At 42.3% G+C, this 27,286-nt stretch overlaps 1 protein-coding gene across 7 annotated transcripts; it reads left to right on the forward strand.

Annotated features, from left to right (window-relative positions):
* Positions 1–26,840, forward strand: GJC1 (gap junction protein gamma 1). 7 transcript variants are annotated; one of them, XM_073325654.1, is made up of 4 exons: positions 1,473–1,598; positions 21,836–21,907; positions 25,137–25,212; positions 25,344–26,840. In XM_073325654.1, the coding sequence occupies exon 4, from the start codon at positions 25,363–25,365 to the stop codon at positions 26,542–26,544; it is 1,182 nt and encodes a 393-aa protein (XP_073181755.1). In that variant the 5' UTR covers positions 1,473–1,598; positions 21,836–21,907; positions 25,137–25,212; positions 25,344–25,362; the 3' UTR covers positions 26,545–26,840. The 7 variants fall into 7 exon arrangements, with proteins under 7 accessions (XP_073181756.1, XP_073181755.1, XP_073181753.1 ...); XM_073325653.1 differs by lacking the exon at positions 1,473–1,598 and adding an exon at positions 12,859–12,924; XM_073325655.1 differs by lacking the exons at positions 1,473–1,598; positions 21,836–21,907 and adding an exon at positions 1–55.
* Positions 26,841–27,286: the final 446 nt, after the last annotated feature.

Here is a 27,286-nt window from a genome sequence, read left to right on the forward strand (position 1 = left end):
ACATGGCTGTATTTCTGTGTGGGTCAGCTTCCCGATGAAAGGAACCGCGCAGAAGGTACTAGTCCTGTTTTGTTATTATTATTATTGCTGTTTCAAATTAGTTTTCAAACTGTCATAAGTAGAAAGATGCGGTGTAGCTGTAGCCATGGGGGTCCCAGGATATTAGAGAGCTAAAATGCGGGAGATACTCTCTTTTATTGGACCAGCTTCTGTTGGTGAGGGAGACAAGCTCTGTGACAAGCTGGAAAACTTGTGTCTCTCACTAACAGAAGTTGGTCCAATAAAAGAGATTACCTCTCGCACCTTGTCTCTCTGAGAAGTGGAGGGAAGCTATAGAATAATTACTTTTTAAAATGTTTTATATATTTTGGAGTGGGGGGGATCCCATTTTTTTAAAATGTTGTTTTAAATAAATTGCTTTCAGGAGACCTTGGATTAGGGTGACCCGACAGCAAATGTGAAAAATCGGGATGGGGTGGGAGGTAATATATATAAGAAAAAGACCCCAAAATCTGGACTGTCAGTATAAAATCGGGACATCTGGTCATCCTATCTTGATGCCAACATCTAACCAGAAATGAATGTTCAAAGCAGAACAATAGACCCCGTTGCATTCAGTTCTGAGCGCTTATCCCCAGAAAGATCCTGACAAACTGGTGGCGTTGGGAGAAGAGCAGTTCAGAAGTGGTGGGGAGCTGGGGGGGGAATGATTTAGAACAGTGGTTTTCAGCCTGTGCTCCGCGGCCCGCGGCAGTCTGCGCACTGTGTCTAAGATTTCCAAGGGGGTCCGCATCGCCATTTAAACTTTTTTAGGGGTCTGAAAATGAAAAAAAAGTTTGAAAACCACTGATTTAGAAGGTCAAAAGAGCTAAATATGCATAGCTTCCTTCAGTGATGACTAAGGGGAGGCGATACCTATCTCAGCATTGAGAAAGGATGTGTTGAACACCCTTCAAGTCTGGGGAACAGCTGTATTGGGGTGTGCAAGGGGTTTGAGGAAGAGCAATGGGATGAAATTAACAGAGAGAAACACCTCACAAAGTATATAACTAGCATCAGGCAAGCAACTTGCAGTGTGCAGCCGATATCCGTGTGCAACTGGCGTCACCCAGGCGCTTACAGCGTGCAACTGGCATCGCGCGTGCAAACGCCTTGCACGGTGCGCGCAACTGGCATCGCGCGTGCAAACGCCTTGCACGGTGCGCGCAACTGCCATCGCGCGTGCAAACGCCTTGCACGGTGCGCGCAACTGGCATCGCGCGTGCAAACGCCTTGCACGGTGCGCGCAAATGGCATCGCGCGTGCAAACACCGCCTTGTAGGGGGCAACTGGCACGGCGCGTGCAAACCACCGGAGCCCGGCAACTGCTGCCCAGCCACGCGCGCCCCGCGCCGCCGCCGCCCCCCCCTTGCAGACCGACGGGCAGCTGCGCATGCGCCCCGCTGCCCTCCCCGGGCGGGGGGGCCCCAGGAGGCTCCGAGCCCGGGGTCCGGCCGGCTGAGGGGAGCGATGCGGGGCGGCTCCCGGCCCCCTCCCCGGGCACGGGCCGCCCAGAGACCCCGCCCGGACCGTGCCCGGGAGCCGCGCGGGGCGAGCGAGTGAGCGGCGGACACCGGGGCTGGCGGGGGGTACTGGGGCTGGCGGGGGTGGGTTGGGGGGGGCAGTGAGGTGGGGGGGTTGGCTGGGGGAACTGGGGCTGGCGGGGTTGGGGGGGCATTGAGGCAGGGGGGTTGGCTGCTGAGCACTGGGGCTGGGGGGTTGGCTGGGGGCATTGGGGCTGGGGGGGTGCTGGCGGGGGTGGGGGGGTTGGTTGGGGGCACTGGGGCTGGGGGGGTTGGTTGGGGGCACTGGGGCTGGTGGAAGTTGGCAGGGCAGTGGGGCTGGCAGGGTTGGGGGGCATTGAGGCAGGGGGTTGGCTGGGGGGGTTGGTTGGGGGCACTGGGGCTGGGGGGGTTGGTTGGGGGCACTGGGGCTGGTGGAAGTTGGCAGGGCAGTGGGGCTGGCAGGGTTGGGGGAGCACTGGGGCTGGCAGGGGGCACTGGGGCTGGTAGACGTTGGTTGGGGGTACTGGGGCTGGCAGGGCTGGGGGGGCAGTGAGGCTGTGGGGGGTTGGCTGCTGGGCACTGGGGCTGGGGGAGTTGGTTGGGGGTACTGGGGCTGGCAGGGTTGGGGGGGACAGTGGGGCTGAGGGGGGAGGGTGAGGAGAGGACATCAGGTGTGTGTCAGGGACTCAGGGTAGTTTACAAGTTGCTTCCCGTCCTGTGAGTTTTGAAATATTAAACTTCCCAGTGGTTCCCTGGTTGCCCCCGGTGCTGCGGGGATGCAGCTCAGCAGAGCCAGTGCTAGGCATAAGCAGACTAAGCAATTCCTTGCCCTCCCCATTCATTATTAGTATGTGTTTTATTGGGGGAGGAAATATTCCTGCTTAGGCCCCCCAGTGGGCTAGTGCCCTGACTGCATTTACAGGATGGACAGAGACCCCCAGGTGACAGGCAGGGGTAGGGCCCTCTAGGGCATGTAAATACCCTGCTGATCATATGGATGAGGTTCATGCAGGGAGTTGGCCCTTGTCAGAGAGAGGACTGACAAGGGAGAGGGGAAGATTTAGTTGGGGACTGGTGCTGCTGTGAGCAGGGGGTTGGACTAGATGACCTCCTGAGGTCCCTTCCAACCCTGATATTCTATGATTCTTTGAAGAGGTGGAAGGCAAAAGTGGGGACCCTCTTGTCTCTTATAAATGTCTATAGTTTGGAAAATAGCCCAAATCCAACACTGTTCAAAACCCTTTTAGAGCATTTATTATGAACCCTATTAACAAAAGAGGGTTATAGATAAAGTGTAGGGCTATGAACAGAGTCTTCAGCTAGTTAATGCCAGTTAAATGCTAGTTAAAGATGGGGGAGGAATGTAAGGCTATGTCTATGCTGGCAACTGAATGACAAAACTTTTGTCTTTAGAGGTGTTAAAATACACACACAGACACACACCCCTGAAAGACAAAAGTGTTGCTGAGGATAAGCACCGGTGTGAAAAGCTCTTACAACGCTAACACTGCTTGTTGGGGATGGAAGATTTTTGTCAGCAGGAGACCCGACAAACAGCGGCTACACTGCGTGCCTTTTAGTGACGTGGCTGGAGCGACATAACCCTGTCGCTAAAAGTGGCGTAATATAGACATAGCCAAAGTAGCAAATTGGAAGAACCTTCTGAGAGCAGTAAAGAGCCAAGCTGGAGTTAATGTATCCAGAGTGAGCATGGCAGAAATATTGAGGGGAAACTCTTGTGTTGATGGAGCAAGCCATCTCATTAGGAAAACAATTTTTCCTTCTGAGTGCTCCCCATTATTTTCTGGGGTTGGTATTCAGTCCTTTCAGCTAGGATCCTGTCCCCCTTTTGCTTTCACGCTCAAGCCCCAGTGAGACCAGGTGAAGTGAGTGCAAGTTTGTTTTGGTTTCTTTTTTGTTTTGGTTGTTTTTAGATAATAAAAATATTTATCATTTAAATTCTTATTTGAATTGGGGGAGGAGTGGTTGTGCTTAAAATAAACCTATCAAGCAACCTGCAGTTGCAAAGAGATTGTGCTTTTGGGTGAGGGTTGAATTTGTTGGGCTGTGGTGGTGCTGGTGGGTTGGCCATGGTTTGGTGATAGATCGGCATTATTTTTTTCAACAGCTTTGTTTCTGTGTCTCTGTCATGGTTGCATTTTGCTTCCCAGTAGCTATGCCTGCACACACAGAGTCTGAGATATCTGCTATAATTAGAGGGGAGGGAAAAGATTAATGAAATATTATTGCCTAAACTACTTTGCTGAAATAATTGGTTGAGAGAGGTTAGAGCTAGAAAGAGACTGGAGTTTGCTTTTCTCATCATTACTGATCATTGTCATAAAGGTTTTCAGGCTCCAGTATGAGAGGAAAACCCATGGTATCCCCCTGGAGTTGTTCTGACTTGCATTGCAATTTGTCTGCACAATATAGGGGGAGGAGGAAGGGGGCTGTGCTACGAGGTTCTCAAACAATAATTGTGCTGGAAAACGACTTTCTTGTGTTTTAGCTTCTTCTGTCAATATTTTTTTTCAAGAGCACTTTAATATTCACCCTAGCTGAAATAGATGCTCACAGATTTTTATTTCTACACATTCAACAATATAATTTTGAGTATCTTGTCTTTGTCCTTTTGGTACAACACTTGACGTCTCCTCGCATTGAGTCTAATATTTTTTCCACTAGGAACCAGTGAACCATGTGAGTAAATTTTAGCAATAATTCTGTGCTGCTTCTGTCTTTCCCCTCTCTTTCTGTTAAAAAAATCCAATCCGCTTCTCTTACTTTGTGGAATTTTGGTTTCAAGTGTGCTGCAATTTCAACAACAGCCTATCGTGATCACAGAGGTAAAAGGGAAGCTTTAACAATATGTGTCTAGTGAAATCAATCCTATCAAAGCTATTTTTATAGATCATGCTCTTTTGTAGCAGAGTTCAAAAGGCAGCCTTGAATTTGCTGTTTTGAATTTGCTCTTCATAATTATTATTTAAAAGTAAGTTTTCAAAGTGACCTTAGCTGATGAGTGTGGGCCAGCTACAATACTACAATAGTTTTTCTAGTTTGAAAACTTTCCAAAGTGAACCAAAGAGCCCCACTTAGCTGTTGTTGAAGTAACTTGATCATTTGAATTGTCAACAACTTAGAGGTTATTTTATCAAATTAATTCTCTGGGCTATTAAAAATTAACTTTTAAAATGTACAAAAAGTTGGAAGTTGCAGGGAGTAACATATACTAGATTTGGGGGAAGATTTTCAAAGGCACCTAACTCGGTGAAAATCAATAGGAATTAAGTGCCTAACTTCTATTTGAAAATCTTTCCCTTAGGTTTTAAATGTGAAAAAGGCTTGCTTAGTGAGCAGACAGAAAGGATTGCATGGAAAACTTAAGCAGCTGATGCACATTAAGACTAAATGCGTATATATTCCTGAGCCAAAAAGTGCAGGAGTCTAGAAAATGTAATTGTAAAATGTCTTTTGTTATCAGAGCTGTTTTTTACTAAGAACCAAGACTGTAAATCTTTCCAAGTAGTTAGTCCATAGATCTGAGCTGTTTTTGTTGTGCAAAGCTATAGTTTTATAGATGAAAAAGGATTTTAGATATTCTTTTTTAAACTAGATAGGATTTTTGGCCATCGTTGGAGGTGAAACTTCTGTGTTGGCATTAAGTATTTGTATCAGATTATTGGGGGGGGGGAACAATGGATTGGTACTCAGGATGTGTCCCCCATAAGTACCCAGCTGCAGCTTGTCTGCGGTCTGGGGAAGCAGAATCCAACTAGCAGTACATATGCCAAATAAATATCAGATTATGGCCATATAGACTTTAAGCCTTGAATATCTCTGAATTAGTTGTAATGCAATCTCTTCCTTTTCTAAGTAGAAAAAAATTTACTTTCATATATATGTTTTGGCATTGGAGGGAATATGTTATATACTGGTAGTGCAAAGATTGGGTAATGTTAACACAGCCTTCAGCATTAGCACTTGCTTTTTTGCTTGATAGAGAATATTTGCCCCAAATCACAGGGTTACTTTCTCTTGGTTTCAAGACGTACCAAGGAGTCTCTAATTTTCATCAGAACAGCAATAAGCAGGTGGACCTTTAATATTCTTTCTTGCAAGGATGCACTTATAGAAGCACATAGAATCATAGAATATCAGGGTTGGAAGGGAACTCAGGAGGTCATCTAGTCCAACCCCCTGCTCAAAGCAGGACCAATCCCCAACTAAATCATCCCAGCCAGGGCTTTGTCAAGCCTGACTTTAAAAACCTCAAAGGAAGGAGATTCCACCACCTCCCTAGGTAACCCATTCCAGTGCTTCACCATCCTCCTAGTGAAAAAGTTTTTCCTAATATCCAACCTAAACCTCCCCCACTGCGACTTGAGACCATTACTCCTCATTCTGTCATCTGCTACCACTGAGAACAGTCTAGATCCATCCTCTTTGGAACCCCCTTTCAGGTAGTTGAAAGCAGCTATCAAATCCCCCCTCATTCTTCTCTTCCGCAGACTAAACAATCCCAGTTCCCTCAGCCTCTCGTCATGACTCATGTGTTCCAGTCTCCTAATGATTTTTGTTGCCCTCCACTGGATGCTTTCCAATTTTTCCACATTCTCCTTGTAGTGTGAGGCCCAAAACTGGACACAGTACTCCAGATGAAGCCTCACCAATGTCGAATAGAGGGGAACAATCACGTCCCTTGATCTGCTGGCAATGCCCCTACTTATACAGCCCTTATAAAGCCCCTACTTATACAGCCTTATACAGATCGAGGGACGTGATCGTTCCCCTCTATTCGACATTGGTGAGGCCTCATCTGGAGTACTGTGTCCAGTTTTGGGCCCCACACTTCAAGAAGGATGTGGATAAATTGGAGAGAGTCCAGCGAAGGGCAACAAATTGATTAGGGGTCTGGAACACATGAGTTATGAGGAGAGGCTGAGGGAGCTGGGATTGTTTAGCCTGCAGAGGAGAAGAATGAGGGGGGATTTGATAGCTGCTTTCAACTACCTGAAAGGGGGTTCCAAAGAGGATGGCTCTAGACTGTTCTCAATGGTAGCAGATGACAGAACGAGGAGTAATGGTCTCAAGTTGCAGTGGGGGAGGTTTAGATTGGATATTAGGAAAAACTTTTTCACTAAGAGGGTGGTGAAACACTGGAATGCGTTATCTAGGGAGGTGGTAGAATCTCCTTCCTTAGAGGTTTTTAAGGTCAGGCTTGACAAAGCCCTGGCTGGAATGATTTAACTGGGAATTGGTCCTGCTTCGAGCAGGGGGTTGGACTAGATGACCTTCTGGGGTCCCTTCCAACCCTGATATTCTATGATTCTATGAAAATGCTGTTAGCCTTCTTGGCAACAAGGGCACACTGTTGACTTGTATCCAGCTTCTCGTCCACTTGTAACCCCTAGGTCCCTTTCTGCAGAACTGCTGCCTAGCCACTCGGTCCCTAGTCTGTAGCGGTGCATGGGATTCTTCCGTCCTAAGTGCAGGACTCTGCACTTGTCCTTGTTGAACCTCATCAGATCTATCCTGCTTCTCCCCATCCCCACCCCTACTCTCCTAAACAGCCTGCAAGCATTTGGTGCAAGTACCAATCCCAGTGTGAGAACTTGATCTCATGACCTTTTGGCCCCAAATTTTAAATTCTACCAGCAGCGCCAAAATGAGGTTGCAAATAGCTGCCTTAAATCACCTTCTCTTACTACATTTATGTAAAACTGTTAAAATGGTGATAGGCTAAGACAGTGGTTCTCAAACTTTTGTCCTGGTGACCCCTTGCACATAGCATGCCTCTGAGTGTGACCCTCCCCTTATAAATTAAAAACACTTTTTATATATTTAACACCATTATAAATGCTGGAGGCAAAGCGGGCTTTGGGGTGAAGGCTGACAGCTCGTGAGGCCCCACATGATAACCTTGCGACCCCCTGAGGGGTCCCGACCCCCAGTTTGAGAACCCCTGGGCTAAGAAGAGAAGAGACTGTTCCCAACCTGGATTTAGCAACAGAGGCGCTGTCTGACTTCTCTGTGTGCCTAGACAGGAAATATGGAAGTACACAGCTGCATACTCTCCGCTCTAAGGTGCGACCTCCTGAAGGACTGATGTACGTACAGTCTGTCCTTTTCTCCCCAAAATTCATTTGATATAACTTCTATAAAGCTTAGTGGAATAATTCAAGGTGCAAGCTGGAAAAAGGTTTATTTCTGAATGCAGTATAGCACATATGGGGCTGGCTAGGAGGTGTACTTTTGGGGTGATCAACTCTTTTTTGTTGTTGTTGTGTGTTTTTGTTTCCTTCTAATGAAACTAAGCTGTACCTATGAGAGCTATATATTCTGTGGTCCAATTGCAAGGATGGGGGTGAAGGGGGGAGATGAAGAAGGGTATAAATATGATAGCAGCTGTTTTAAGACTTTGAAACATCAGTAGCAGCAAGTTTTGCTTGGGCAGATCAGAATGGTTTTAAGCCAGCTATGGCCTGAGTAGTTGTAGAGCACCCTGACAGTCTTTTGAACGGAGTGCTAAAAACAGTGGTTCTCAATCAGGGGTATGCAGGATACACAGCAAAGGTTCAGGTGCTGTTCATGAACCAAGTCAGCTGTACATTCAGACTGATCACCATTTTAGAGTGTTTTGACTGAATTACATCAAGATTAGGAATGTGTCTTTTACAAGTATATCTACAACTCCTGTGAAAGGAACTTTTTTCCGTTTTCAATATCTCCCTTTTCTGTTTGAGTAGCTGTAATTTGACTGGTTTCAGAGTAGCAGCCGTGTTAGTCTGTATTCACAAAAAGAAAAGGAGTACTTGTGGCACCTTAGAGACTAACCAATTTATTTGAGCATAAGCTTTCGTGAGCTACAGCTCACTTCATCGGATGCATACCGTGGAAACTGCAGCAGACTTTATATATACACAGAGAATATGAAACAATACCTCCTCCCACCCCACTGTCCTGCTGGTAATAGCTTATCTAAAGTGATCATCAGGTGGGCCATTTCCAGCACAAATCCAGGTTTTCTCACCCTCCACCCCCCCACACAAATTCACTCTCCTGCTGGTGATAGGACTGTAACATTTTGCTCTGAATTGAAATGTCACATGCAAGGTCTTGGTCCAACAATAAACTTCTTTTTATAGGTTTGGGAAGTTGTTTTTGATTTGATTATAGATAAATCTGTTTTAAGAGACTATCAAAGATTCCAAACATGTTGAGTACAGTTTTGATATTAGACCTACTTCTGCTAAGCTACCCGTTTCTGTCAGTCTTGTGAATGGTCTCTTAAGATGGTTTTCGCTGAGTTTCAAACCAATCCAACTTTTCAAAACTTATGAAGAGGAATTCTTTCTTAGACAAAGACTCTGTATGCCTGATAAGGATTGAATTCTTGCATGGGTTTTGCTAAGTTGTGGTATGTGTTTGTGTGTTCTGGGTGGGGCTAGAGAGCATGGAGATCTAGGTGAGAGTTTCTTTTTGACTTTCGGAAGTCTTTTGAGGTTCAGAAAAAAATTAAATGAATCATGAAATCAGCTATTGCAAATACTCTGAATTTAATCACAAATGAAAAATAAGGGCAAAGGACCACCAAGTCTTTATGAACTATTTTAAATTAGCATGCTGCCAAGTGTGTTTTGGTAACAGAGCATGGTGACATTCTAATAAAGTGATATTTTCAGAAGTAAAACTTTTTGGAGGGAGGATTGTGTGTGTAATTTAAAGTTCAGAGCTTTTCTGCAGCAAGATACAATACTTACCATTGCACAGTAGCAAAAAGACCAACTGCATTTTGCCTGCTGAAAATGTATATTGCTTAGTTAAAGGCTAGCTATAAAACATGTTGGACTATGGGCTAGTAGATATTTTTTAAGTAGTGGTGATGTTTAAATTAACATCTCAGGATTTATGTGATAAAATGAATTAGAAGCTTATTTTCTAAAGCTATAAATAAAAAGATATATTTGAAGTAATAAATGGTGTATTTATGGTCATAGGGAAATGCAATGAAAAATTTGAGTCAGCTGAGCTGATGTTTGAGGCATTTCCCTATGGAATCATTGGACTGAAAAATGTTTTATATGCTTAAACTTGAACAGATGCTTCAAAACACAGACACACATCTATTCCAGTGCAAGTTTAATATTAGCAGCTCCATTTACACCACCAGGATTAACTTGTGAACACTTCCATTTTAAATACCTATTTTCAGTGTCTTTTAGTTCACCTCCAAGGCCCAAAGTCAGGAAGGTCTTTAAGCATGTGTCTAACTAAAAAGAAAAGGAGGACTTGTGGCACCTTAGAGACTAACCAATTTATTTGAGCATAAGCTTTCGAATGCATCCAATGAAGTGAGCTGTAGCTCACGAAAGCTTATGCTCAAATAAATTGGTTAGTCTCTAAGGTGCCACAAGTCCTCCTTTTCTTTTTGCGAATACAGACTAACAGGACTGCTGCTCTGAAACCTGTCTAACTAAGTGGTGCAATTGGCGTCAGTGGGATTGCTCACAAGTTTAAAGTTAGGCATGTGCTTAAGTGACTTGCTGAATTGGGATCTAAATTTCCACATAGGAAATGAGGCTAAATCCTGCATTCCTTTCTTAACAGCAGTTTTGCCTAAATAAGGACATGGGATTGGTCTTGAACTATCACAGAAATTAGTTTCACCTTTTTAGATACAGGTGTGTCAGACAACAGAATTATAACAGCTTATGGTACTTGTCTGGGCTCCAGTACTCAAAAGGAAATGTAAACTTCATAACAGGCAATCAGCAAGTGTTACATACCAAACTCTTTTATGCAAACACCACATATTTGGTGCTGCTGAACAGGTGATACATTGCATGTTATTATTCACCTTTGCCCCAACTCTCACCTGTACTCTAACCACTAATCCTTGTCCCCTATTTTAAAACTTCTCAACACTTCAAACAGTTGCCATTTCTCATTCAAGAAACAGCCTGTTGGCATATTGATTCCTCTTTACTCTCCAAATGTGGAAATTTGTACTGGTAAGAGGAGCAGAACTGGTGACATTCAGCAGTGGATTAGTGATAGGGTCTAACAAACTGATTGCCATATTTGGGGTTGGGAAGGAATTTCCCCCTGGGTCAGATTGGTCAAGACCCTGTGGGGGGGGGGGGGGTTCGCCTTCCTCTGCAGCATGGGTCATGAATCACGTTTAAACTAGTATAAATGGTGAATTGTCTGTAACCTGAAGACTTTAAACCATGATTTGAGGACTTCAGTAACTCAGCCAGAGATTATGGGTCTATTTTAGGAATGGGTGAGGTTCGGTGGCCTGCAATATGCAGGAGATCAGACTAGATGGTCACAATGGTCCCGTCTGACCTTAAAGTCTATGAGTCTAATATAATTCAGTGGTTGATGAAGGGCTGGACTTGGGCACTTTATGTTATTTGAAAGGTTCCTGGAAACTCCTGAGACTTTAGTAGTATGATACTATGTTAGGAGGATCAATTTTAGGTCACTTTTTAGAGGATTCTTAAATTTATTACATGTGTTTTTCCTCTGTCTGTGCAGTTGGATTGATGTTAGTAAAGGACCTGAGCTTTACAGGTGAAGGGATGTGGAAAATAATTATTCTTTATTTAAAAAGAGAAATTAAACCGTGAAGTACTTCTAAAATATGTGGCATCTACAGAATAAATGATAGTGCCGTTTGGCGTAATGGCTTTATTGGCATCATTTGGGGAGCTCTGAATAACTCACCCATGACTTGGCCACTTGTGAATAATGTGGCCATTGCTAACTCATTGGTGAAGCATCTGTGTATCTAATCACCATTTATAAAGTGTTTTACATCACACCACCCTGCATTCTCATTCCCTCTCTTACTTTCACTCATGGTATGTATTTATAGAACAGTATGCTATCCAAAGGACCTGAATGATGCATTGAATTTCTGGTGTGTGTGTCCTTTTTATTTTAAGGGTTAATGGTGACTCCTGAAAACCGTACTTGTGCAAATAGTCAGCACTTCTCATGTGAGTAAGGATGGTAGGATCAGGCCATTTAATTGGAAGAGACACTTTTAGGAGGTCAGGGTGATAATGCCACTCCCTTCCCAGTTAAACAATTGTGTTAACTTTGTACTCATCCTTTCAAACTAACACTGACCAGGGTTTATGGGCATGGAATACATTTGTCTTCAGGCTGTGCTCTCTTGTATAAAACAACTTCCTTTTTGATTGTATTGAAGTAAAAATAATCTCCCAGTTCTCACTTCAAACATTTTTCAACTATTTTTAAAAATACATGTACACTTTTGGTTAAAAGCAGACATCCATTTAAAACAGATACCCAGGCAAATGCGAAGATACTGAGGTTAAAACACTTTTAAAAGTGGAAATACTCTTACAACTGAAAACTTCAACAGAACCCAAATAAAAATACTTTATTAAAAAAATAAATTCAAATGTACAAAAAAACTCTGCAAGTATCTCCACTTTCACTCCATCAGTCTAAAAATTATCTTCCCTAGTCCTGCTCCAGATCAAGTCTTTTTCTGTGTTCCTGCTGCCCCCTTCACTGGAACTTTCCATCTCTTCAGCTCGACATTTCCATGCCGCAATTCAGCTTTTTTACAGAATGGCCTGATCCTACTCCCGTTGCAGTCTATGGCAAAATTCTTACTGACCTCAGTGTCAGCAAATTTGGCTATTTTCACTGGCGTTCAGGGCTGAGTATATATTACCTTGGACGAATCCCTGTGCTACCTTCTGAAAGAGGAGGGAAGCGAAATTCAGCTGCTAAGCAAACACTAATCCAGTAAGTGTGACTTGTCTACCAATAATTACCAGTGGCACAATTGTTTTTACTTTATTATTGTCTTACTCCAGCTGATTGGTTTGTGTATGCTGTGTTTATGTCTAGCACATGCTTACTGAGGAGGTGCTGTCTTTTGTGATCTACTTGTGACTTGTCCCGGGTGCACTAGGAAATTAACCTATTGCTGATAATGGTTATCAGCTGGCAATGGTAGTCAAAACAGCTGCCCTGGTAGCATAGATGAAGTGATGGGAAGGAAATTGTTTTCAGCATCCCTATACAATTGAAACCTGATTCTACCAAGTCAGGCAAGGGGAAATTTCCTAGTGTAAATGGTGCCTTAGAAATGATAAACCAGCAGATAATCAGTGCTTCCTTGTTCCCACATCCTGCTGGCAGCTACTATGGATGAAGAGCTCCCGTCTGTCCTTTCTTTCTGAGTGAATGAAGCAGAAGATGTGGCAGGGGCACAAATCGTCTTTGTATTAAGCAGGATTGCTGATGTCTCAATCAGAAACCAGTTACATCAGTCTGGACAGACCAGTGCTGCCGCTCTTTCAAAGTGCGGGTAAATCAGTTACACCAGGTAATGTCATGGCCCTTTGTACACATGTATTACAGCGAATAGTATGGATGTATGTTGAAGCATTTAGAACAAAAACTAGCTTGTCTAGAATGTTTTAACATTCTTCTCTATCTTTACAGTCTCCTCTTAAATTTTTATTGTTGTAAATGGCTAGGCAGCAGTTCTGCAGAAAAGGACCTGGGGGTTACAGTGGACGAGAAGCTGGATATGAGTCAGCAGTGTGCCCTTGTTGCCAAGAAGGCCAATGGCATTTTGGGTTGTATGAGTAGGGGCATTGCCAGCAGATCGAGGGACGTGATCGTTCCCCTCTATTCAACATTGGTGAGGCCTCATCTGGAGTACTGTGTCCGGTTTTGGGCCCCACACTACAAGAAGGATGTGAAAAAATTGGAAAACATCCAGTGGAGGGCAACGACAATGATTAGGGGACTGGAACACATGACTTATGAGGAGAGGCTGAGGGAACTGGGATTGTTTAGTCTGCGGAAGAGAAGAATGAGGGGGGATTTGATAGCTGCTTTCAAGTACCTGAAAGGGGGTTCCAAAGAGGATGGCTCTAGACTGTTCTCAGTGGTAGCAGATGACAGAACGAGGAGTAATGGTCTGAAGTTGCAGTGGGGGAGGTTTAGGTTGGATATTAGGAAAAACTTTTTCACTAGGAGAGTGGTAAAACACTGGAATGCGTTACATAGGGAGGTGGTGAAATCTCCTTCCTTAGAAGTTTTTAAGGTCAGGCTTGACAAAGCCCTGGCTGGGATGATTTAGTTGGGGATTGGACCTGCTTTGAGCAGGGGGTTGGACTAGATGACCTCCTGAGGTCCCTTCCAACCCTGATATTCTGTGATTCTAAAGCAAGTGGGAGATTATTGGGATCCATATTTTATAGTGTAAACCTGCCCAGTCTTGGAAATATAGTGTCTTGTCTGAGGACAACCTGGATCTCAAGCTTGGTTGTCTGACAAGAGAATGTATGTTTGCCACTATTTTTTTAAATATCCAAATGGAGTTTTTAAAGATTTCGATGTGTCCTGAGTTGTGTGTTTGTGAAGTCCCGCTTGTAAGGACAAACTGCTGATCTGATCTGATCTGGCTAGCACTTAAAATTTTGTGCCCCTGACTGCACAGTGACAGGTTTCAGAGTAACAGCCGTGTTAGTCTGTATTTGCAAAAAGAAAAGGAGTACTTGTGGCACCTTAGAGACTAACCAATTTATTTGAGCATGAGCTTTCGTGAGCTACAGCTCACTTCATCGGATGCATACTGTGGAAGACATTATATACACAGAGACCATGAAACAATACCTCCTCCCACCCCACTCTCCTGCTGGTAATAGCTTATCTAAAGTGATCATCAAGTTCATTGATGATCACTTTAGATAAGCTATTACCAGCAGGAGAGTGGGGTGGGAGGAGGTATTGTTTCATGGTCTCTGTGTATATAATGTCTTCCACAGTATGCATCCGATGAAGTGAGCTGTAGCTCACGAAAGCTCATGCTCAAATAAATTGATTAGTCTCTAAGGTACCACAAGTACTCCTTTTCTGACTGCACAGTGTGTCTGTGCTGAGGCTGAAGTTGAATAATAATCTTACTAAGCAGTAATTCTGTCCCATGTTGCATTCAAGTAAGGTGTGTATACACAAGCAAAAACTTAATTTAATGAGGGTTGAACTTGTATCAGGATACACCCTACCCACCCAAAATCTTGAAAGCATGGAAATAAGAAATTAAAGAAGTCTCTTGGCTTCAATGACATTTTCACATTACCTACAGTGCTGTTGGTAACACACTCCAACATAAACATTCACTTCCCTCTCCTAAAAGTAGTATGTCTCCCAGCTTGCACTCTGCTGCAAAACCTTAGCAGTGACTTTGTATGCTCTTGTATCAGCAGATCGATGCATCTAACTGTCTCACATTCTGTGCAGTTGGGAAGTTAATATGCATTAAGGTTTTGGAGGTTGCTGGTAGGTTTCATGGCCTTACTTAATAATAAGGGTGGTGAAATACATGGAAATATAAACAGCAGTTAATAGAGGCAAGGTTTGAACTCTCACAATCTAGGCTCCTAGCTTAATGTAGTTTTCTCCAGGCTACAGGATATGGTCCATGAAGGTCTTTTTCCCCTTCTATATACAACTGATTACCCTCTGGCGCATTTCTTTTCGGTTATTTTAAAAAGTGAAAAATCATTAGACGAACAAATACAACCAAAGCAAAACCGATATTGTAGTAATTAGCACGTGAGGAACAATATATGGTGTAAAGCCTAGAATTTCAGATTTATTGGAAAAGGGGTCCAGAAAAGATCAGATGCTCAATCACATTTTTAGAAAGTGGTAATTTTGAATTTTTTGTTCTCTTAGTCTTCACCCATTTTTTGTCAAACTACCATAAAAATTCAAATATTACTCAACGCTTGCATTCCATTATTTGGGGGTTTGGGATAATTCTTATGAGTATTTTTAGAAAATAGAGGTTTTTAAACTCCTGTTAAATTGAAATGTGTGTCCCAGCATTGACTGTACTCCAGCAACCAGCTCCAGCTTACGCTATTCGCTTTCCCCGAAACAAAGCAGGTGGTGCAACTGATTTAGTGGAGCTGAAGCTTCAGTCAGTTCTCGTATTTGATAGCATTTACAGGGAAACGGAGGCAGCTGGCTAATAGTTTGCAGAAGGAATGGATGATGAGTTGCCTGCCCAACCTGCTAATCTCCTCTTGTTCCATTAAATTATTTGCACCGATACTGAACTTTGGAAAGAGTGCCCCTGGCTAAACACCTGTTGTCCATGTGGTGCTGTATGGTGCCTACCTGGTATGTGTGTTGGATACAGCGCGGTTTAGAAAACTCTGCTGATGGTTCAGTAGGACAGTGTAGTCCTCTTTTATCCCTGAGCACAGATGACCCCTCCCTACACATGCTGCTCATAAGTCACTTTGGTAGACAGAAAACTTGCAGTAGATGAAGCAGTTTGTGAAGAGGGCCGTTCAGCTCTGCTCACTGGTGGCAGCCCTGCTGCTCAGAGTTCAGTGCTTACTGTAGAAGGTGTCTTGCACTCCTGTGCTGTGGCAGAAGCTTAGAAAGTTTTCCTTTCCTGCAAAGCCTAGGCCAGCAGGGATTTCAAAGTGCTGGACAGCCTGTTAAATCCAGGCTGTCTGCACAGATACAGTCAAACTTCTCCACTAAAATTTGCAGGTAAATTGCACCTTTTTAGCACCCGATTGGCTGTCTTTGTGGGCGCAGGAGCAGGCTAAGAAAGCACTCATACGTCAAAGCAATGAGTGTAGTATAAATGCTGCAACCTGACAGAATCCTTGTGTTTCATGGCTGGGAGGATTTGGGGTCTACAACTCATGGAGATTCGTAGAAAGGATATCTGCTTCCCTCAACTGACAAAACTGCCAAATTCAAGCAGTGGTTCCCTGAGCAGAGTCTGTGGGATTGCTCAGTTATCTGTCAGATGTTCCCTTGGTGGGGAAGCAGCTCGAGAACAGTGTGGTGAAGCAGCTCTGGTCTCTTGATTTTTCTCAGCACACCATTCTTGCCAATCTGGCTTCAGGCCTCTGTGTGTGTGGTTCAGAGACTGTACTGATTTCTTTAACCATCGTAATCTGGTGAGAGATGGGTCAGGTTTCATGCCAATGTGGTTGTCTTTGTTTACAGTCTTCGATACAGTTGACCACAAGGTGCTGTTGACTTGCCTGCAGACTGCCAAGCATGGACAGAGTTGCTCTTTTGTGGCTTCTTTCTCTCTCATGAAATGTCCCCGAGGGTGATATTTGGCTCAGCTGCCTTGTGGGGTAGATTTCTGCAGGCCTGTGTCGTCACCCATACTTAACACACAGGAGGGTTCCCTTTGGGAGATAAGGAGAGGGGTTTGGGGTTGTCGTGCACTCAGTGTGTTGTGGTCCTTTGGGTCTGTCTTTCGTCACATCCAGAAAGTGAAGTCTCCTTTTCCTGGTGCCTGACTGAGACAGGGCATGGATGCAGGTTAGCTGGCTCAAGCTTACTCTCGGGAGATGGAGGTGGAGCTGCTAAGGAGGAGGAAGCCTTTGGTGGATTTCTCAAGTGCTCTCAGTTCTCTCTGCTGAGAGCATATACCCATCAGTTGTCAGAGAGATTTACAGTCTAGGCATTCTTTTGAACTCTTCTCCATTCCTCGATTGCTAGGTAGCAGAGCTTTTTCCTAGTTTTGCTTGGCTGGGAGAATTTGAACTTTTCTCTGGGGTACAGATCTCACCATAGTTCTCTGTGCCTCTGTCACCTCTAGGCTGGACTGTGGCGACTTGCTCTCCTTGCATCTACCCTCAAAGACCATTCAGAAGGTTCCGCTAAGGCACAACTCTGCAAGCTGCTTTCTGAGAGGGGCAGATTTTTCTGAGTTCATTACAGTTGTGCTTCACTAGCTCGCTGTTCACCTCTGAATGCAATTGGCAGTGGCTTGTATAAAGCCTGACAACTGAAATGATAATCACCTTTTGTCCCTGTGTAGCTTCTGACATTTGGGATCTTCTACAGTGCTGACAGCAGTCCCTATATCAATTGTTTTGGAGACTGTCCATGTAGGTTCCTTCACACTGGAACTTGCATGCTTTGTCGGTTAGTGGGAGCTGCTTGCTGACTTGCAGGCTTCTTCCTGAGATGGTCTGGATGTGAAGGACTTGTTGCTAAGAGCTTGGTTGGGGACATTGCCTTTGAGTCTGCTCTGTGCTGTGCCATGGTGGTGGTTGAAAAATGGGGGATTGGCTATTTACTGCAGCCAGTTGTTGCGACTGTGTTGTAAATTTTTGAGACTAATGTCTCATTGATCTGAGTGTGCCCAGAAATTGGGCTGTGAGCTCGTGTTGCCACAATCAAAATACAAATGAATGAATGAATAAAATAAACTACTGTGGGATAGCAGTTACAAGGAAACTGAGGGGAAAGATCAGCTTCTATTTTCTGCCTCAAGTCAGATTTGACAGACAGACAATAGATATACCCAGAAGTTTTAGTTGTCTGGCAGGCAGCAATACTTGTCTTCACTGTGGGTTTTCTTCTCCCAAGCTACTGGACAATTTGATTCCTCCTAGCCTGATAGCTGGATGTGAACAGGTTTCTGGAGAGCTTGTTCCTGTGCTGTTGAAATGTGCTTGTTATGTGGGCCTGTTCTGGGAAACTTGGATCCTCTGTGTGTGTGCATAGCACTGTGATAAGTTCCTGAGAAAGCAGGGGTTTCTTCTCATGTAGGGAGCCCACAGCAGTTAGATTAGGTGGAGGAACGAAAAGAACTGATTTCCCTCCTCACACACATACATACACACCCAAAATCAGAATTAATTGCATCATGATGGACAGGAGTCTTAGTCAATTTTTGTTAATGGGAGTTGTTATTCTTCCTCACACATTGCACTGGAAACCACCTTTTTGGACATAATGAAGCATGTAATGCTTTCATGTGAACTGTGTTACCTGAACTGTAGGCGAGCATTCCTAAATTGAAGGCCACTTTTGCATCCATGTTCGTGTTACCTATAGGGCACAGCAGGCTACTTGGAGGATCATTCCTTAGCTGTAAATTTAGGTTTGTGTTCTAATCTGGTTTACATAATGTGGATTGTTCAAAAAGGAAAGACCTGAACTTGACCTCTTTGTTTTTTTTGACAGCACAAGTATTTCATGGTTGTATCTAGGCTTGGCAGAATTCGATGTTTATTTTTTTAAAAGTTTTGACAGATAATATTGATGTTTATTTTAAAGCATTTTTCCCTATTTTTATCAATTTAAATTTTCACAGTTGCAGCAAATTATGGAGGGTCAGACAATGGAGGGAGTCAGACAATTATTGAATGACAGTAGAGAGTAGCCGAGATTCAAAAAGTTAAAGCTTTATAACAGTTAAAACACGAATTGTCAACCTCACTTGTCAAAATATACAAAGTAAATACCCTTAAATCAAACTCTAATAAGTTCTCAATCAACATTTTTCTGTCTGTCTTTAAATTTCCATTTTTATTGTTGGAAATATTTTTCATCTCTTGGTGCATGTACAGTGAAATTGACGATTACAAACATGTATTCATAAAACTCTGTTCCTTGCAAAACCTATTTATATCCCATTTTAAAGTCTTGTTTATAGGCAGGATTGGATCTAAGGTCTCATATTTAACATACAACTTTAAACTCTGGGGAAATGATGTAGGGAATCAACAGAACCTTGTTAAAATGCCCAAAATGTGAGGGCAGAATAAGACAAGTTGTCAAATGTCTGTTCAGGAATCTTCTCCAAATAGACATTGACAGTCTGGCTTTTTCTGAGCCCTTTTCTGTTTTTTACATGTCACATGAGACTTGCAAGATAGACTGAATAGCCCAGATATTTGAAAAACAGGGTTTTAAAAAAAAAAGAGTAGTAGAATCCTGAGTCGGAAATGTTACATAAACACATAGAAACAAACAATTTTTATCCAGTGCGGCTGGTTTTACATGCATCTATTTCAGCTGTGTAAAATCATAAACTTTAATTAACAGCTCTGGGGTCGGTGGCGCCGGGGATTAGTGGAGAGTTGGGATCAAATCCCGTTTCATGTCACAAGTGAAGGAAGCTTAATAATATTACATCGTCTCATCCCAGGCATAGAATCATAGAATATCAGGGTTGGAAGGGACCTCAGGAGGTCAAACCAATCCCCAACTAAATCATCCCAGCCAGGGCTTTGTCAAGCCTGACTTTAAAAACCTCAAAGGAAGGAGATTCTACCACCTCCTTAGGTAACCCATTCCAGTGCTTCACCACCCTCCTAGTGAATTTTTTTTCCCTAATATCCAACCTAAACCTCCCGCACTGCAACTTGAGACCATTGCTCCTTGTTCTGTCATCTGGTACCACTGAGAACAGTCTCCATTTGTCAGCATTGCAAAACTCCTACACAGTTCCGCTTGTCTAATTCAGGAGGGACTTGGGAACTGAATTGCAGGTCAAGATAGATGCCTGTTGACCATGCTGTGTTGGGGAAGCTTGCACGGTGCCTGTATTGGGTTCAGCACAAGCCAGTGACTTTTATTCCTTCTCTTCATGAACAATAAGATCTTGCTAATTTTTAAATGAAAGAAAAGGAAGCTATTTCCCTTCCTCTCAAGCTCTTGTACATCTTGTGATCTCTGATGTTTGAATAGAAATGAGATTTGAATGAATAGTCACGATTAGTCATTTTAATTGGCCTTTGGGGCCAATTTAAATTTCATTCTGCATTTCTTGGAAGCTCAATTGGTTGACATTTGGTAAGTTCATTGGTAACTCCCACATTCTTCTCAGCACACAGCTGCTAAATTGTTTGAAAGCAAAATGAAGTGAATATGATTTGAAGAACATGAATGAACCTAATTTAATTGGAGAAGATGTGATAAGATGTGGGTAGTGAGGGAATCCCCTAAGTTGAGTGCCTTCCTCCTAAATGATTGCTTGTTCGCGATGCAAATGAGCACACACCCATACTTACTATTTAAGGTTGAACTTTTCAATGTAGTGCAAAAGAGTTAGGTGCTAATATCCTATTAAAATTCAGTGGGAGTTGGCAGCCTAACCCCCTTAGGCTCCACTGGAAAGTTCAGCCATAATACACAGGGAGATCCACCAACCCTCGTGGTCAGGTAGGCCTCTTAGTCACATATGGCTTAGAATCAGGGGATGGGAGGCTGGATCTGGTGACGTCCACAAGAGGGCTGTACCTGTGTCTGCCCAGGTTCATGGGAGCTCTGTACTCCATATACAGGGAAGGGTATGACTGTAGATCTTTTGGCTGGACTCCGTACACAGGGGCGTGTGTGGAGCAGCTCTACTTGTACTCCATAGCCTGGGAACTGGGTGGATTCCATTCTCTACCCAGTTGCTGCAGAACCCCTTTGTTCCAAGCCCATTTAGTCAGGCTTGGGCAGGGCAGTGGATTTGGCCCATAGAGTGTTGACTCCTGACCTGTTTCTCCAAGATCCTACATCTTTAGCAAACTCTGTGAATAGTGGAGCTAGTGTTATATATCACTGCAAACAGCCACTGAGTGTTACAATAATTCATCCCAACTCTGAGTCAGTGTTTATGCCAAGTCCATTTTTCAGTTCCTCCTTAGAGAGCCATCCGAAAGCAGGTAGGTTGGGACCAACTTACAGCCAGAGAAAAAGATCATGCTGTTTGTATTGTCTCCTCTGCCTGCTCTGAGCAGCCTTTGCTGCTCCAAGTGGTGTTATGAACTTATGATAAATATAAGGAATGAAGGTCTCTCTCAAATGCCTTGCGTGGCATGACGTAAATTAGTGGAAATTGCTGACAGTTTGCTTTTTTCAGATGGGTGTCTCTGTCCATAAGCCTTCGTTTCAAAGAGTAGAGAGTTATTAAGTTAAATGTTCCCAGAACAGCAAATATGGGAAGTATTAAGTGTACAGTGTGTATGTGAAGGTTACTGTTATAGCCGAGTCCTGCAGTATACATGTTGTAAAGGCAGAGACATGTATTCTGTAACTGCAGCCAGTTTCATAAGGCTATTAAAGGATACAATCAACTTAAAAATCACACTTATATTTGTAATTTTTTTTTACCTCCTGTTATTTGTCACACCTATGATCACTAACTGACAGATCCTAGAGAGAGAGAAATTTTCATTGTGTTTGCATTTAAAAGTACTGTGTACAGTTAGTCTGTTTCCCACGTATTTTATGTTTTGACACATAGCAAGATGAGAGATTTTTTTTTTTTAATGGTGGTGCTGTAAAATCACAAAAAATTGGCAGTGGGGGGGAGGGTTCATGGGTAGGAAAAGCAGCTGAAGGGACTTAAACTTGCTAGATTTCACGATAAATGTCTTTTAAAACTAATGATCCAGTTTCCTCTGTTATACTGTAAGCTGGTCTGTTTTAAAAGTTGGCTTCTCTGTTTTCAGCTCTTGGGAACTTGGAATGAACATTGATGGAAATTAAAGGCCAAATTCTGCTTGTACTCCACATTTACACTGGTATAACTTCATTGAATTCATTTCAAATGTATATTGTGGCTACTTAAAGTAAATTTAGGGCCAAATTTTGCTCTGAGTTATGATGTCATCAATTAAAAAAAAAAAGTAAGTACATTTTGTGGCTCACTGGCCAACTACCAAGATATTAACTAGCATCATACATGGTCCATCTGTACAGTCAGAATTCTCAAGTAACTAGATTTGTATGGTTTAAAGCAAGAAGGGACAATTAGATCATCTAGTCTGACCTCCTGTATGTCCCGAGCCATTACATTTCACTATTACCCTATGTTGAGCCCAATAACTTGTTTTTGACTAAAGCATATCTTCCAGAGAGGCCTCTAGTCTTGATTTGGAGACATTAAGAGATGGAGAGTTCAGCCTTATTTCTAATTTGAATTTGTATGGCTTCAGCTTTCAGCCACTTGGTTCTTGTTATGCTTTTCTCTGCTAGATTAAAGAGCCCTTTGGTACCCTGTATTTTCTCCCCATTTTCTGCATATTCATTGTAATCAAGTCACCTCTCAATCTTCTTTTTGATAGTCTAAATAGATTGATCTCTTTAAGTCTCTCGGTTGTAATTAGAACCCAATTTTCTCCAACCCTTAAACCATTTGTATGGCTTTTTTCTGCACTCTCTCCAACTTTTCACCAGTGCCATATGCAGAGGTAAAATCTCCTCCGTAACCCTCCTCATTGGTCCTCTGTGTATACATCCCAGGATGACTTTAGCCCTGTTTGCCACAGCATTGGACTGGGAGCTCATGTTGAGTTGCTTTCCCACTATGACCCCTAAATCCTTTACAGAGTTCCTGCTTTCCAGGATACAGTCCCCCATTCTGTAGGTGTGGCCTGCATTTCTTGCTCCTATATGTACAGCTTTGCATTTGGCTATATTAAAGCTAGAACTGGGTGAAAATATTTCGAGAAATAGTACATTTGCCCAAAAAAATGCATTTTTCAGGGCATCAAAACTATTTGCAGATTCAGATCAGATTTGGAAATAAAAAAAGGAAAAACATTTTGAAAAAGTTGAAATGGTTCATTTTGACCATTTCAAAACTAAATGTTTTGACTTTTCATTTTGAAATGTTTGTTTTTGACCATTTTGAAATGAAATGGGATTTCATTTTGAAATATAGCTGATCAAACAAGGGTGAAAAAACACCTGAAACAAAACAAAATGTAGTTTTGGGTCAAATGAAGCATTCTGATTGACCCGAAACAGAATTTTTCCCTCTTCTGTTTGTCTGTTTCAGAAAAACTGGAAAAAAAAAAATCTGTTTTGGTTAAAGCCGATTTGAGGGGTTGGAGGAGAGGTTAGGCTTAGCCCCTGAACCAAAAAACCAATTATTCACTCAGCTCTAATTAAAATGTATTTTGTTTGAATGGATCCACTGACCATGCGCTCCATGCCCTGTCCTCATCCTTATTCACTGTTCTGCGAATCTTTGTGGTTATCTGCAAATTTTAATTTGATGAAAATGTTGAAAAGCACAGTACTGGTTCCAGTGGAACCCAATTAGAAGCACTCCATTTGATGAAGATTCCCCATTGGTGACCGCATTTTGAGATCTGTTACTTAGCCAGTTCTTAATCCATCTAACGTGCACTGTCTTGGTATTGTATGGTGCTAATTTTTTAACTATAATGCCATGCAGTATAAAGTCAAATGCCTTACAAATGTCTTAAGTATATTGCATCTGCACAATTACCATTATCAACCAAACTTGTAATCTCAACAAAGAATGAAATTAGGTTTGTCTGACCTGATCTTTTTCCATAAAACCATGTTGACTGGCATTAATTATATTCATATCCTGCAATTATTTATGAATTGCATCCTGTATCAATTTTTTCCCATTATTTTGCCCAGGATTTATGTCAGACTAGCTGGCCTGTAGTTACCTGGGTCATCAGCTTGTCCTGTTTGCATATTGGCACAGCTTTATCATTCTTTCAGTCTCCTGGAATTTCCTCAGTATTTCAAGATTTATTAAAAATTAACATCAGCAGGGCAGAGATCTCCTCAGCCAACACTTGTAGGACTTTTGGGTGCAGGTTGTGCGGGTCTGCTGGTTTAAATGTGTGTATCCTCAATAGATATAGTTTAACATCCTTGGTTACCTAAAGAATAGCTCTGTGTAGCTTGCTGAAAGTTTGTTTCTTTCACCAACAGAAGTTGGTCCAGTATAACATATTACCTCACCTAGCTTATCTCTGGAAATACTTTGTCATCCTTGTGATGTGAGTCTATTATCCTGCTGCTTTCCAAATACACAACAGAAATGTTTATTGAACACTTTGACCTTTTCTGCATCATTTCTCCATGGATCTGAAGAAGTGGGTTTTTTACGCACAAAAGCTTATGCCCAAATACATCTGTTAGTCTTTAAGGTGCCACAACCGGACTCCTCGTTGTTTTTGGGGATACAGACTAACATGGCTACCCCTTTGATACTACTTCATCATTGTTAATGGTTTTATCATCTTTATCTAGTAATGTTACCATTGTTAGGATTTCTTTTGTTCCTAAAATTCTTTAAAAATTCAGTAATTTTTACTGATTGCTATTGATTTCCCTTTTTCCGAAGTGTTACATTTTCCTTTTTCCCCCCTAACTGGCACTGCCTATTAATCTCATGGTGACTCCTTTCAGAGTAGGCACTTCTTAAGTATGTTTTGTGTAATGAATGGAAAATGTTACACTTACATTAGCCTGACTAGGAGCCTAATTCAGAATCCACTGAAGTTAATAGAAAAACTCTCATTGACTTTATTAGGCTTGGGAATAAGGGCTTGTAATAAAATCCTCCTTGAGAAAAAGGTGCAGTTATGTTTCTGCTACAATTTCTTGTCTGTCAGGATGTTGTTACTAGCATTGTTCAGCTTTCTCTGTGCTGTATTTTTCACAATTCAAGGGGAAAATGGATGGATTTTGTTAAATCTTTTTTTTAAAATGCATGTGTACAAGAGAGTTGATGAAATATTTTAGTGAGAGTACACAGTGAGTTCTGGATACTCAATTCCCATTACATTTCATGATAATTGGGCTTTTGTATCCCATTGGTTGCTTTGAGAATCTCAGCCTAAATGTCTAAACAGTCACTTTTATTCAAATTCGAGGTACAGCAGCATCAGCATGTTTATCCCACCTTTTTGTAATAACTTTGGAAACAGTTGTTTGTGGATTGGGACTTAAGAATTTTTTTTCCTTCTTTATTTGTAGTGGCATTCTTGAAAACCTACAAAGGAAACTTAGATTCTTCACGCAAATTTTGGCTGGTAGAGATTCTGGATAACAGGTGAGACAGCAAAAGAGTTTAGAGGTAGCATTTTTGTATGGATGATTACATTTCCTTGCTCTCTTGACTAAATGGTGGCAGTATTGGGGCTGAGCGTTTTAAACTCTTAACATGTGTCTCTTTTTTTAAAGATAAAACGATTTGACCACCATGAGTTGGAGTTTCTTGACCCGTCTGTTAGAGGAAATCCACAATCATTCAACATTTGTTGGCAAAATCTGGCTGACGGTTTTGATTGTCTTTCGGATTGTCCTTACTGCTGTGGGAGGGGAATCCATCTATTATGATGAACAAAGCAAGTTTGTGTGCAACACGGAACAACCAGGATGCGAAAATGTTTGCTATGATGCTTTTGCTCCTCTTTCACATGTGAGATTTTGGGTGTTTCAGATCATTCTTGTAGCCACTCCATCTGTGATGTATTTAGGCTATGCCATTCATAAAATTGCCAGAATGGTGGAACATAACGAACCTGACAAAAGAACCAGGAACAAAACCTTTTCAATGCGCTGGAAACAACACCGTGGTTTGGAGGAGACAGAGGATGACCACGAAGAAGATCCAATGATGTACCCAGAAATAGAGCTAGAAAGTGAGCAGGAGAACAAGCAGCAGCCAGCCCTCACTAAAGCTAAACATGATGGTAGGCGGCGAATTCGAGAGGATGGGCTTATGAAAATCTATGTGCTGCAGCTGCTGTCTAGGACTATGTTCGAAGTTGGCTTTCTTGTTGGTCAATATTTTTTGTATGGGTTCGAAGTCAGCTCCACATTTATATGTAGCAGGAAACCATGCCCACACAAGATAGATTGTTTCATTTCAAGGCCTACTGAAAAGACCATTTTCCTTTTAATAATGTATGGCGTAAGCTGCCTGTGTTTACTTTTGAATGTCTGGGAGATGCTCCATTTGGGATTTGGTACAATCCGAGACACATTAAACAATAAAAGAAAAGAGCTGGAAGACTCTGGTACCTATAATTACCCTTTTACTTGGAATACTCCATCTGCTCCTCCTGGCTATAACATTGCAGTCAAGCCAGATCAAATCCAATATACTGAATTGTCCAATGCCAAAATGGCCTACAAGCAAAACAAAGCTAATATAGCTCAGGAACAGCAGTATGGGAGCAACGAAGAAAACATTCCAGCTGACCTAGAAAATCTGCAGAGGGAGATTAAAGTGGCTCAGGAACGTCTGGACCTTGCAATCCAGGCATATAATAACCAAACAAATCCCAGCAGTTCCAGAGAGAAGAAATCCAGAGCAGGCTCAAACAAAAGTAGCGCCAGTAGCAAATCGGGAGATGGAAAGACCTCTGTCTGGATTTAATGTTGGCTGAACTTGTACTTTTTTTCTTAGTTAATGATAACCAGCAATTCACTGAATAATTACTTTCATTAAGTGAACATTTGACTCTGTTTATCTTCAGGGATACTGTTGGCTGGCAATCCAAGCTCTCAAAAAGTGTTTATGCACATGTCCTAGAGTTACAGAATTTTATTCTTGTGTCTTCCAGGTCAGGAGAAGAACAGGTATATTTAAATCATTCTTGTTGAACGGTTTACACTGTATGTACAGTATTATGGTGCATTTATTATGCACAATTTTTGTATTTGTATGTTGGACCTCTGCAGTTATACTTTTTATATTAAAGAAAAGAAAACAATACAGGTAACTCTTAGCGTTTTGCTTGTTCTATTACTGTGGCCAACGGACATATTTTTTTCTTTTTTTGTTTTAAATGTGAAGCTGTCTCTGCATTTCAGAAGTGCCTTGTACATGCGCACAGGACAGAGGATACTTCAGTTACCTAGGGAACCTATTTCGAGTTGACTGCTTAGCAGCAGAGCAGTCAAGGGTTTGGAGAATATTTGTTAATGGTGCCACTGGGCGCGTCTTTATACAGTTATGTGCAGCTCACAAACCGGAAGTGTCATATACTAACCAGAATGTGCCAGAATGTTGCACCATGTGCTTTAAATTATTTAGACAAACGAATACAGGTTGGAAGGCATCAGTTCAAAGCAAGAATGCCATACATAATTGGGGAGGGCAGGGTTTTGTAAGCTTT

Source organism: Lepidochelys kempii, chromosome 27 (assembly GCF_965140265.1).
Source record: "Lepidochelys kempii isolate rLepKem1 chromosome 27, rLepKem1.hap2, whole genome shotgun sequence".
NCBI classification, from domain to species: Eukaryota; Metazoa; Chordata; order Testudines; family Cheloniidae; genus Lepidochelys; species Lepidochelys kempii.

Excerpts from the sequence above, each read along its gene's own strand:
- GJC1 (XM_073325655.1), top strand. The coding sequence starts at position 25,363 with ATGAGTTGGAGTTTCTTGACCCGTCTGTTAGAGGAAATCCACAATCAT.